Source organism: Salmo trutta, chromosome 24, assembly GCF_901001165.1.
Source record: "Salmo trutta chromosome 24, fSalTru1.1, whole genome shotgun sequence".
NCBI classification, from domain to species: Eukaryota; Metazoa; Chordata; class Actinopteri; order Salmoniformes; family Salmonidae; genus Salmo; species Salmo trutta.
This window is the reverse complement of record NC_042980.1, coordinates 12884745-12897424: the sequence shown is the minus strand read 5'-3', so window position 1 is coordinate 12897424 and position 12680 is coordinate 12884745. Positions and strand designations below refer to the sequence as shown.

At 40.8% G+C, this 12680-nt stretch overlaps 1 protein-coding gene across 2 annotated transcripts; it reads left to right on the top strand.

The window, feature by feature from the left end:
* The first annotated feature begins 3826 nt into the window (after positions 1–3826).
* On the top strand, positions 3827–9583 carry LOC115160710 (CD302 antigen). Of its 2 annotated transcripts, none has more exons than XM_029711016.1 (6): positions 3827–3967; positions 6006–6131; positions 6965–7075; positions 7586–7771; positions 8089–8106; positions 8208–9583. In XM_029711016.1, the coding sequence occupies exons 1-6, from the start codon at positions 3877–3879 to the stop codon at positions 8414–8416; spliced, it is 741 nt and encodes a 246-aa protein (XP_029566876.1). In that variant the 5' UTR covers positions 3827–3876; the 3' UTR covers positions 8417–9583. The 2 variants fall into 2 exon arrangements, with proteins under 2 accessions (XP_029566876.1, XP_029566875.1); XM_029711015.1 differs by having other exon boundaries at positions 8086–8106.
* Positions 9584–12680: the final 3097 nt, after the last annotated feature.

The window sequence follows — 12680 nt, the reverse complement described above, 5'->3', positions numbered from 1 at the left end:
TGCTGACATAATCTAATGTTTTGCTTTCGTTGTAAAGCCTTTTTGAAATCGGACAGTGTGGTTAGATTAACGAGATTCTTGTCTTTAAATAGCTGTAAAATAGTCATATGTTTGAGAAATTGAAGTAATAGTATTTCAAACGATTCAAAAATCGCGCCACTGGATTTCAGTGGCTGTTACGTAGGTGGGACGAGTTCGTCCCACATGCGCCAGAGAGGTTAACAGGTGTGCCTTGTTAAAAGTGAATTTGTGGAATGTCTTTCCTTCTTAATGCGTTTGAGCCAATCAATTGTGTTGTGCCAAAATAGTGTTGGTATACAGAAGATAGCCCTATTTGGTAAAAGATCAAGTCCATATTTTGGCAAGAATTATGCCGCTCGGTCAATAGTCAGCCATATATTTATATGTACATATTCTTATTCCATCCCTTTACTTAGATGTGTGTGTATTAGGTAGTTGTTGTGGAATTTTTAGATTACTTGTTAGATATTGCTGCACTCTCAGAACTAGAAGCACAAGCATTTCGCTACACTCGCAATAACATCTGCTAACCATGTGTATGGGACCAATAAAATTTGTGTCACGTTTGTTGGAATAATCGGACCAAGGCGCAGCGTGAGTTGCGTTTCACATCTTTAATATAAAGTGAAACTAAGCAACATACAAAAACAATAATAACCGAAACGTGATGACAATGAAACTACACATAAACACAATATCCCATAACCCACAGGTGGAAAACATGCTACTTAAGTATGATCCCCAATTAGAGACAACGATTACCAGCTGCCTCTAATTGGGAATCATACAAATCACCCAAACATAGAAAAACTAAACTAGAACCCCACATAGAAAATATAAACTAGATTAACCCCCCAGTCACGCCCTGACCTACTCTACCATATAAAATAAAAGCTTTCTATGGTCAGGGCGTGACAATTTGATATGATTTGATTTGAGAACAGCTCAAATAAGCAAAAAGAAATTAAAGTCCATCATTACTTTAACACACGAAGGTCAGTCAATACAGAACATTTCAAGAACTTTAAAAGTTTCTTCAAGGGCAGTTGCAAAAACCATCAAGCGCTATGATGAAACTGGCTCTCACGAGGGCCGCCACAGGAAAGGAAGACCCAGAGTTACCTCTGCTGCAGAAGATAAGTTCAATAAAGTTAACTGCACCTCAGATTGCAGCCCAAATAAATGCTTCACAGAGTTCAAGTAACAGGCACATCTCAACATCAACTGTTCAGAGGAGACTGTGTGAATCAGGCCTTCATGGTCGAATTGCTGCAAAGAAACCACTACTAAAGGACACCAATAATAAGAAGAGACTTGCATGCGCCAAGAAACACGAGCAATGGACATTAGACGGGTGGAAATGTGTCCTTTGGTCAGGAGTCCAAATTTGAGATGTTTGGTTCCAACCGCAGTGTCTTTGTGAGACGCAGAGTAGGTGAACGGATGATCTCAGCATGTTTGATTCCCACCGTGAAACATGGAGGAGGAGGTGTGATGGTGTGGGGGTGCTTTGCTGGTGACAGTGTCAGTGATTTATTTAGAATTCAAGGGACAATTAACCAGCATGGCTACCACCTGGTTTGTGCTTAGTGGGACCATCATTTGTTTTTCAACAGGACAATGACCCAACAAACCTCCAGGCGGTGTAAGGGCTATTTGACCATGAAGGAGAGTGGTGGAGTGCTGCATCAGATAACCTTGCAGAGTGGACCGCAGAGTGAAGGAAAATCAGCCAACAAGTGCTCAGCATATGTGGAACTCCTCATGAAGCTGGTTGAGAGAATGCCAAGAGTGTGCAAAGCTGTCATCAAGCCAAAATATTTGTTAATGTTTTTTTATATAGCTTTTCATTAACTAGGCAAGTCAGTTGAGAACAAATTCTTATTTACAATGATGGCCCAACCCAAAGTGTTGCTACTTTGAAGAATCTCAAATATAAAACATATTTTGATTTGTTTAACACTTTTTTGGTTACTACATGATTCCATATTTGTTATTTCATAGATTTGATGTCTTCACTATTATTCTACAATGTAGAAAATTGCAAAAATAAAGAAAAACCCTTGAATGAGTAGATGTGTCCAAACTTTTATACATATGTACAGGTATGTATATATGTGTGTGTGTGTGTGTGTGTGTGTGTGTGTGTGTGTGTGTGTGTGTGTGTGTGTGTGTGTGTGTGTGTGTGTGTGTGTGTGTGTGTGTATTCTTTTGTAAAAATATATTCTGTTAATAGTTCAATAAAGTTTACTGCAACATACTGGCCACCTACTCATCTTCTTTCTTGGATTTAGGGTCCAACCTTCCCACTGCTCTCATCTCACCAGAATATTGTCTATCAATTCAGTCATATGGTTACAGTATATGAAGGCCGAAGGCTAAAAACTGCCTATACTATATCTAGAGCTATAAAGAATGTATTTTCTTCGCAATTAGACGCAGGCAAGATGCAAGCAAACTTGGTCCTAGATATATGTTGTTGTTAAAACCAATATATCTCTCCTCGCTGATGTCAATGAATGAATGGAGGGTGATTGAATTGTGGATGTGATTAGATTGTGTTTGAATGATGTAAATAGCCTAATGATAATGATGACGACGGAGTGAGCCTAGTAACAGATTGATTGCAATTTATCCCATACCCGGGGTAAGTCGTGCCAAGATACAACTTTTTTGGAATTGTAATGCTTACATTAATTCGGATTCTTTCCAGGGATACACAACATCCTGAAATATATGTAGATATCTTTGTTAGAAAAAATTATATATTTCCCTTGACAGAGTGATGCTGAATAAAAATATTCTCAACTTACCCCACTCTCCACTACATATGAAGTACGTGTGAGATATCAATCACAGTCTTGTCCAAGCTAATGTGTGTTGACTTATATTAAATATCTTCTCTCATTTTACAAGTCTCAACTATGCAGATTGGATGTTATTAAACCCCCCCAAAAAAATGTCCGGCATTGCTGAAGAATTTTTGGAGTGGACATATATCAGACATTGCGTCTATGTTCCCTGTTGATTTTGTCTTGTTTATTAATGCAGTGTCTCTAATCTTCTTTTGTCTAGAACTGGCTTTCACGTACCCCACTGAGCACTCTGCCATTCCAGCTCTCACCAACGTTCTTCTCACTTCTTAAAGTCTCGCATCTTGTTTTTTTCAGCCATATCCTGGTCAACTCAGCAGAATCCCTGGGAGTTTTGCATTAATTAACGAGACAATAATGTTATTCATCATTTGAGTCATGGTAGGCCTATAAGTAAGGGCCAGGCTATACAACCTACAGCTTCATGGAATTTATTGTGCTTCTTATTTACATCCAATTGCGCACTAGTTTCAGTTGAATTAACGTATAAAATATGTTCCTGTGTGACTGTATATTTTTCAAAACATAAAGAGGCACTCTAGGTAGAATGTGATTGGTTGCAATCACTGAAATCTACACATTTACGCAGTTATGGCACCATCTAGAGGCTTTATGGGGTATTCTCTAAACCAATATCCTCATGTGGCGCTACTCCTGTGACAAAACAAAAACATAACCAAATATTCTTCTCCGCAATCCATAATAAAGCAAATGAACATTCTATCGAACGTAATTAAATGTAATGTTATTCTTCAACTTCACGAATAATGTCAACAGTACGCAGCTATGCAATATCATGCAATTCACAAATTCGTTTTCAGCATGATCATTTGTTTAGACAAGCTTCAAACACTCGAGTTTGAACTTTGCTCCGGTCTACTTTTTGAGGGAGCATGTAAACGCAGGCCCTCTAGGGGTGGGGTTAGATTTCAATGTGAGATGCTGACGTATGAAGCTCTGAAAAACTTTGGAGTTCGCGGACATGGAGTCAATGATGAAATGGCACCTTCACCCCTTGTCCTTGTGCAATCTCCTTTTTGTTGTTGTTTATTGGCAGTCTACTTTAGCTGGTGGTAAGTTGAGATAATCAACTATTGTTTCATGTTATTGTATTAAGTGGATGGGAAATGCTCCCTTCGTGTTGTTCGAGAGAGTTGAAGTATTTGTGGTGCTTTCAGTTTAAACGTGTAACGCGATAACATTTCGACGAAGTTCACTGGACGACATTGTAACATTGCTCGCGAGTTCCTTGTCCGCGTGTGTTTTTGTAGGGATTTATATTTTCATTCGATTACATGCCAAATATTCAAGTATTTATTAGAAACGAATAAAGCTGCCCTCGTAATTTGGCTTGTAACCTTGTATAGTTCAGACATCGAGGTATAATGTTGAAGCAAACAATATGTGTCCACATAATTTCCAAAGGTAGCAAGGCAGTGTATGTAGCCTAGTCTTCAAATAGTCTTCTGTAAAATGTGCATAATCTCAAAGTGGGCCCACCTACAAAATGTAAACTATTTATTCCATTACATTTTCGCTGACATGGCACTTGATTTCTATTTGACAAGATAATACAATTACACTAATCTTACGAAGGTATAATATATGAATACAATTTAAGGGGTATATTTAATTAGTTGAAATTACTGGGTGGCTTTAAAAGTACTTAATGCTTCTCTTGCTTAAAACAAGTTCGTGATTCTAAACGTAACACAGACAAAAAAAGAGTAGGATCACTGCTAGTTTTAAAGTTATGGCCTATTTTATCCCATCCTCGTCGATTACTTTAGACTCCCGAGTGACGCAGCGGTCTAAGGCGCTGCATCTCAGTGCTAGATGCGTCACTACAGACACCCTGGTTCGAATCCAGGCTGTATCACATCGGCCGTAATTGGGAGTCCAATAGGGTGGTGCACAATTGGCTCAGCGTCGTTCGGGTTTGGCCGGTGTAGGCCATCATTGTAAATACGAATTTGTTCTTAGCTGACTTGCCTAGTTAAATAAATAAAAAATACATATAAATTGGCATGGTAGGCAATGTAACCAATCCCAGCCCTCCTTTTAGTTGCATCATTGCGCATCCTGGGCAATGACAGAATTTTGAATCCATTTTCACATTCACTCATTTGGTAATGCATACAAATTGGATCATACCTGTAACTCTAAAAGTAGCAGAGATCCCACTTGCAAGTAGAGTATATTATGTTCTTTAAAAAATATAGAAAAATGAGCCAAAACAATTTTATTTTCAATATTCATGTTTATATTTTGGAATATTCATAAATTAAATGTAAAAAAAGTTTTTGAAATCAAAATACTACTCCTATTACAGAGCAAGTGGTAAAGCTTCATCTGACACTTTGTAGCACCTATAGATGAAACACTATGGAATCATAAATAGGCCAGCTTTGATAAATTATTTCTCAATTATGCTTTTAGACACAAATGTCAACAATCCTTCATCCAAAGGACTGTTCTATGGATAAATATTATGTCTGGGTTTTGTGAAGAATCACTCCAAACATCCTTGTTTGCCAGTGTTACAGCTTCACGTTGCTTGCTTAGCGAGTACCACTGCCCCCAACCCCCGATTCGGCTCATACCTGGCTCGAACTCGCGACCTCCGCTTTGCTAACACAGGTGACCGCCCTCTGATTCACAACTTTCCAACGATTTGAGACACCCATAAGGTACCAATTGGATGACTCCATCCGTAACATTTCAAGTTAGCTGTGGAGTGGGCTTATGGTACGTTCTTAACTCCGTTACACTCACCCTCTTTAAACTCGCTACACAGCGAACCCAGCTGTCGAGCTGAGCCCATTTGCGCATCCGGGTCACGGCATCACTGTTATGGATGGTTTGAGCCACCCAAAAGGTACCAATTGGAAGGGTCCATCCGTGACATTTCAATCTAGCTGTGTAGTGAGCTTACGGTACGTTCTTAACTCCATTACACCAGCCACATCCCAACTGATAACACTGATAACACTTGCTTGACTTGTTTTCAGTGTGCTGTTGGAAATTTAGGTTGGACCAGGTACACCTTACTTTGTTTGAAAATGCGGATTGAGACTAGTGGTTTTGTCTCATGATTAATTCTCCCCACAGACTGTCCTGCAGATGGGCGCACCTGGGTGCCTTTTGGACAAAGATGCTACCACTTTGTACATGGAGAAGAAGACATTGCTAAAAGTTATACGATTGAAGCTGCGAAGTCTCTCTGCTCAGGACATGGTATTTGCAAGTCATCATATGACTTTTTATCCCAATATGTTGCAACTTTTTTATCGTTTAGGTCAGGGATGGGCAACCCTTTTCTAGGCCCACCCTGTTGTCGACCACTGCGCCCGGATGGCGCAGTGCAAGCTGTGCCACCAGAGATTCTGGGTTCGCGCCCAGGCTCTGTCGCAGCCGGCCGCGACCGGGAGGCACAATTAGCCCAGCGTCGTCCGGGGTAGGGGGGGTTTGGCCGGCAGGGATATCCTTGTCTCATCGTGCACCAGCGACTCCTGTGGCGGGCCGGGCGCAGTGCACGCTGACCAGGTCGCCAGGTGTACGGCGTTTCCTCCTACACGTTGGTGCGGCTGGCTTCCGGGTTGGATGGGCGTTGTGTCAAGAAGCAGTGCGGCTTGGCTGGGTTGTGTTTCGGAGGACGCATGGCTCTCGACCTTCGCCTCTCCCGAGTCCGTACGGGAGTTGCAGCGATGAGACAAGACTGTAACTACTACCAATTGGATACCACGAAATTGGGGAGAAAAGGGGGTAAAAAAAGAATAGTAGAATACACAAGGTGCAATTTTGAAATTTGCTTGTGCATAAGCAGTTTTCCTCTTGTAAATTTCACTTAGTGCCCCTCCAAAAAAGCTATGACTGCATGTATGGATGTGGGTATGCAGACCTGCAAATCACTGTGTTCAGATTTTTTGTGGCCCCATCCCCTCAAAGTTGCCCATTCCTGATTTAGCTGATAGGCTTTGATTTGATTGATTTAATTTACTTTAACCATTTTAAACTACTCTCAATGTTTGTTTTTCAATTGCAACAGATTGTCTTGTGTTGTCTCTTAGAACTGGTGAGTGTCCAAAGTGCAGAGGAGAATGATTTTATCATCAAGTACAGTCCGCAGGTGTGGAAAGGCAACATCCATGTGTGGTTGGGCATGTATTATGACAGTGACGGTAAGTAAGCATGGCACCTCCGTATTATGAAGGCTACTTTGCCCTATTATGTGATTGTACAGCATAATGTGGTTACGTCACCCGCTGCCATAATCCATATTATACAACAGGTGGGTCTAATCCTGAATGCTGATTGGTTAGAAGCACATTCTAGCCGGTGTCTATTCCACAAGTTACCACCGGCATTTTAATGTCATAGATTTAGCCGATTTCCTCTGTTCCATCTGACTGCGCATTCCGCTGTCTCATCAGCCCAGTAAGGGAAGTTATAAACTTCATCTCCAGTATGAAAAAGCATCTATACATTATATGGAAAAAGCCGACACCACTGGTATTCTTTGAACAGGGTTATTTTGACTATGTGTATAACTTTATTTCTTTCAGACAAGGTTTGTTTGGGTTATGAAGGAAAGACAAGTAAAATTAACAGAGAGAGAGAGAGAGAGAGAGAATAAGTGAAGTAATTTCTATTTTTCAAATTTTGATGTCTTGTTTTTTCTGTTTGATAAGATGATGACTTTAAGTGGCAAGATGAGACGGGCCTGAGCTTTAAGAACTGGGGGAACAGCTCCAGCTCGCCTGACGACTTGATTCCCATGGACACCTGTGTGGCAATGCACAGCACCACAGGAGAGTGGGAGAAAGTCAGCTGTGTTGAAAACCTGGAGAATGGAGTGGTCTGTGAGACTGCTGAAAGTAAGGCCCTATTTTTTATTTTTATTTTTATTTATTTTTTTAATTTTAAAGATTTTTTAGCAGCAGCATTTGTCTTTCTACTCGGGACACCCCATAACAAACATCGTCCGTGGTCAGCGGGCGGCCGTCAAATAACCTCCGAACACAGAAAAATGTATTTTCATTTCCTGCCGACCAGTGGACATAGGCCCACTGTAGCAGCAATGTGTTGTTTTGACAATTTGATCAACAAATCTATACAGATGTTATTTTCATTCATATTAGTTATTTTTAGTCATCTTTCACTAATATATTGTTCATTTATTTTTCACAAGCAGAGAAAAACGGCAAACCCGGTAAGTGAAGCAAAGCCGTTTTTCCTTTATTTTGTTCTTAAAAAGCCATACGGTAAGATCAATGGTAACCTCTCTCCCTGCATTGTTTATGTCCTGCTCAGCTACGAGTCCACTGCTCTCAGCTCTGGTCATTCTGAGTGTGGTCGCCATCATGGGGATCTCGGCAGTCTTTTGGTTCCTGCACCAGAAGCACCAATTCGGTGCCGTCCTCGCATCGTTCGAGTACCACCCCCCGTTCAGGGCTCCCACCTCTGACGAGGCCTGCCTAGTGGAGACAGAGGAGACAGAGGAGACTGATGACATGGCTTAATGGAGATCCTGCTCTTAGATTCTGCTGTGTGGAGTCACTGTTGGAGGAGAGGCCTTAGAGAGAAAAAGGTGACCCTCGTAATTAAGACTGGTTCCATTGTCCCGAAGAGATGCTTTGACAGGTAAAATGACTTCCTGCTATGGAATGACATGCGTAGCAACACTTTGACCACCAACTAGTGCCACGGTATGTCCCGTCCTTTGCACTTTTGCCTGTCTGAATGGGCTCCCATATGGGTATTGGGTCAGTCTGCTCTTTTTCTTCTTCTTTTTTTTGTGCTAGCCAAACAGGATCCGAACGAAAATGTGTTGTCAAATGACATTTAGCCTACGCACCGACTGCGTTGCATGCCATTAATTCGATACTCTTTTGAATTGTGAGAATCACGTGTTTCAATTGTCAAAGACGTTTGGTCTCCCGATGTCTTCTGTCTGCATAAAGTTAGTGATCTTTGTACCGCACGGCGAGTCTGAGATACGTTATCATTCACACATCTTTATGTTGTATTGCCCTTGTAAGTGCTCATACTTTTCAATGTGTCTCTTACCCTAGTGTCAGAACTTTGAATTTCTTAGTTCTCAATATGAGATAAAAGTCATTGAAAGTACAGAGGGACTAATACATCATTCATATCTCAAACAAACAGATTAAGGCTTGTAAAATAGGTCCAAGAGCCACATTTCAACCAGTGTGCATTTTTTCTCAGCAAGGGATCTGTAATCCTGTGTCCCATTGTCGTTTGTGTGCTGTGAAAGGCTTTTACAGATGATTACATTTTATAATATATATGATTTGTTGTGCATTAGTCTGTAATGATGTATAAACTTCTATTCATGGGAGAAGACATTTTTGAGTGAGGATCGTTTGTCTTTCTCTAACAATGTCCTTGGTGGGACTACCTGAATAAACACTCATAATTCATTTTTACAGAGCTATTAATCCAAATTCTAATTCATGAATATGGTCAGTGGTTTTACTAATGCATTAGTGATATGTTACAGTTTGGGGAGTGGTCCTTAAATGGTGTTTTGTCAGCACTACATCCCTGAAGTTCTATGAATGTATTTGAAAGTGTTTTGCTGATTACCTTGCTATATTTGTTTAATTTGGCTTAAACTAAGCCCTGTTTGTTACACACAATAAAGTTTGGGCATCACCTGTGAGCTGGTCTCGCGTGACCAAGTCATTCTTTAAAAAAAAATGTTTTACCCCTTTTTCTCCCCAGTTGGTAGTTAGTCTTGTCCCATCGCTGCAACTCCCATACGTACTCGGGAGAGGTGAAGGTCGAGAGCTGTGCATCCTCCGAAACACGACCCCGCCAAGCCCGCACTGCCTCTTGACACACTGCTTGCTTAACCCGGAGCCAGCCGCACCAATGTGTCGGAGGAAACACTGTACACCTGGCCACAGTGTTAGCGTGCATGCGCCCGGCCCACCACAGGAGTCGCTAGAGTGCAATGGGACAACTGTAGTGTGTCTGTAGTGACACTGCGATGCAGTGCCTTAGACCGCTGCGCCACTCTGAAGGCCCCTTTCAAGTCCATTCTTGTTGAAGCCTGAAGTCCGAGGCTTCTTGTGAGTTATGAGCCTGCCTGTCCTATGTTTGATTTACACTGAATGCACAAAAAATTAGGAACACCAGCTCTTTCCATGACCGACTGAACGGGTGGAAGCTATGATCCCTTATTGATGTCAGGATTTTTAAGCCTTGGGACAATTGAGACATGGATTGTGTATGTGTGAATGGGTAAGACAAAATATTTAAGTGCCTTTGAACGGGGTATGGTAGTAGGTGCTAGGTGCACCGATTTGTGTCAGGAACTGCAACGCTGCTTGGTTTTCACTCAACAGTTTCCTGTGTGTATCAAGAATGGTCCACCACCCAAAGTACATCCAGCCAACTTGACACAACTGTGGGAAGCATTGTAGTCAACATGGTCAGCATCCATGTGGAACGCTTTCGACACCTTGTAGAGTCCATGCCCCGACGGAATGAGGCTGTTCTGAGGACAAAAGGGGATGCAACTCAATATTAGGAAGGTTTTCCTAATGTTTTGTACACTCTGTATGTGAGCATCTCCTCTTACGGGGGCAAATTTTGTAAGATTGTGCTTGTTTGAGACGGTACATGCAGTTGATGTAGTTGCTGTACTTGTTGCTTCTTTGACAACAAGTCTGGCAAACATGGCACAAGTCAACATGGATAACTGTGTTACATAGTTTGTCAATGGAATCTCAAAGTAATCCCTCATACATTGATTTGAATTTCCTTTCCTTTAGGAAGGGCTTTCAACCTTTTAACCCAAAGGCATGGAAATACCTTCTATAAAGTACTGTATGAGAAGAATCCTACATAACCCTATGGTTTCAAAATTCCAGTAAGTGTCAACATTTCCAGGTTTTCCAGAAAACACAGTTGGAGGACTCCTGGATTTTTGGACCCCCTCCATTCCGATAGTCTTCAATTTCTGGGATTTTTGCAAACCTACCCGACCCCAAAGTGCAACACTTGAAAAATCTGAAGTGATGTCAACCATATCCATATCAGCATTATTCTGTCCGTTCCTCACATTGTTACAGAACTTTACAGCTAAATATACATCTGTCAATGCATAATTAAATAGGTGATGACTTAGGACACCGGATTGAGGACATTCTAATTACTCCTTAAGGGATATTTAATATTATAAATCACTGTCATCTGTCAGGCATGAGAAGTATTGCACCGACACTCCATCTGTATGAAAACCTGTCCTGGCTCTGCTATGGCACTAGAGGGTAGTATTCATTAGGCACAAAACGGACTTAAATGGGGAGGGATCTATCTGAATTTGTCTTTAAGAAAAACTCACTTTCATTTTCCATTGCAAAGCGTTTTGGTACGTTTTGAAACGGTGTACACTAATGAATACAACCCAATTGTCCTTGTTCCCTACCTTCGGATTAAGCTATCTATATTTTGCTCCCAGAAAATAACTTCCATCTGGAGAATGTATGTACATTTTGGTCATGCAGCCCTCCAGCAAGGGTACAATGGTGATGTCAACAGTTAGAGATCCATAACATCTCACAGGGTAAAATCAGGAGATAACTCTCATAATATAACGTTGATTTAGGAGCTTGGCCACTAGGCGGGACAGTGGATCACATTTCCAGCCTGTACTTTCCAGGAACAGCCACAGAAACAGATTGCGTAAACTCTTTGAGGTAATCATGCATTGTGTATGGGTTGTTTTTTTTATGTAAAAAAAACAACAACAACTTGATAATTGTCTAATCTAATTGTAGAATAATTAGATTATTCAGGTAGAGATTATGATAATGATCAAGTGTAAGTATATCGTATTGAACTTGATTAAGATAAATATTCCGGGCTGCTATCTGTTCAGTTTGATTTATGGCACGTGATAGTTTGTGGAAAAAAAACGGTTATATGATTGGTTGAAAAGTCTATTCAAATGCATCATTTTTCCAACTGCAACCTGCACTCTGTTTTCAAAGTATAGGCTTTAACTTTACTGAGTAGGGCATGGCCATGTATATAGATTAAACAAAGCTAGCCCATCCTGATTCAAAGTTCAGTTGAAGGAACATAGATTAGCAGTAACTAATCCCACAGATCAAATGGCAACTAAGAACAACAAATGGTAAGGTCAGGTGAAACACAAGGCCCAGTGAACCCAGAGGAGTGTTTTTCTTGTAATGTGATCCATCAGGACTCCCATAGTTCCTCTTAGGAAAAGGTATATTTCAGTCCTTAAACTGTTTATATTGGGCATTTTCCTCAGTGCTCCTCAAGTTACTTTGTGCTTATTCACTTGAAAGATTGTATAAGCATGCACAAAATGTATACGTCTTGCTATGGAGGCACTATGGATATATTTCAACATTATGAATGCATATCCTTCAGACAAAATACATTTAAACAGAATATTATGTTTACAATATTCACTATCTCTGTCTAATCATGGCCCTCTGTGGCTTGTAGATGAGTCAAATTGAAATGGTCAGTCTGATCATTATTTTTTTATTTTTTTTTGCCAAGGGGTTACATACAACAATACATCCTAGAAATAGACTTTACAGACAGACATTAGAAATGCCCCTCTGTCTGGATGGGATTTCAGCAGATGTGTTGCAATCACAGAAGAATGCTTTGTGACTTGTTCAACCCAACTTCACCACAATTTTCCCAGGACCCAGTCTGTTTCACCCTCTTTGCTCTGGACAAGGCAGCTATGAATATTCAACAAAGCATAATGCA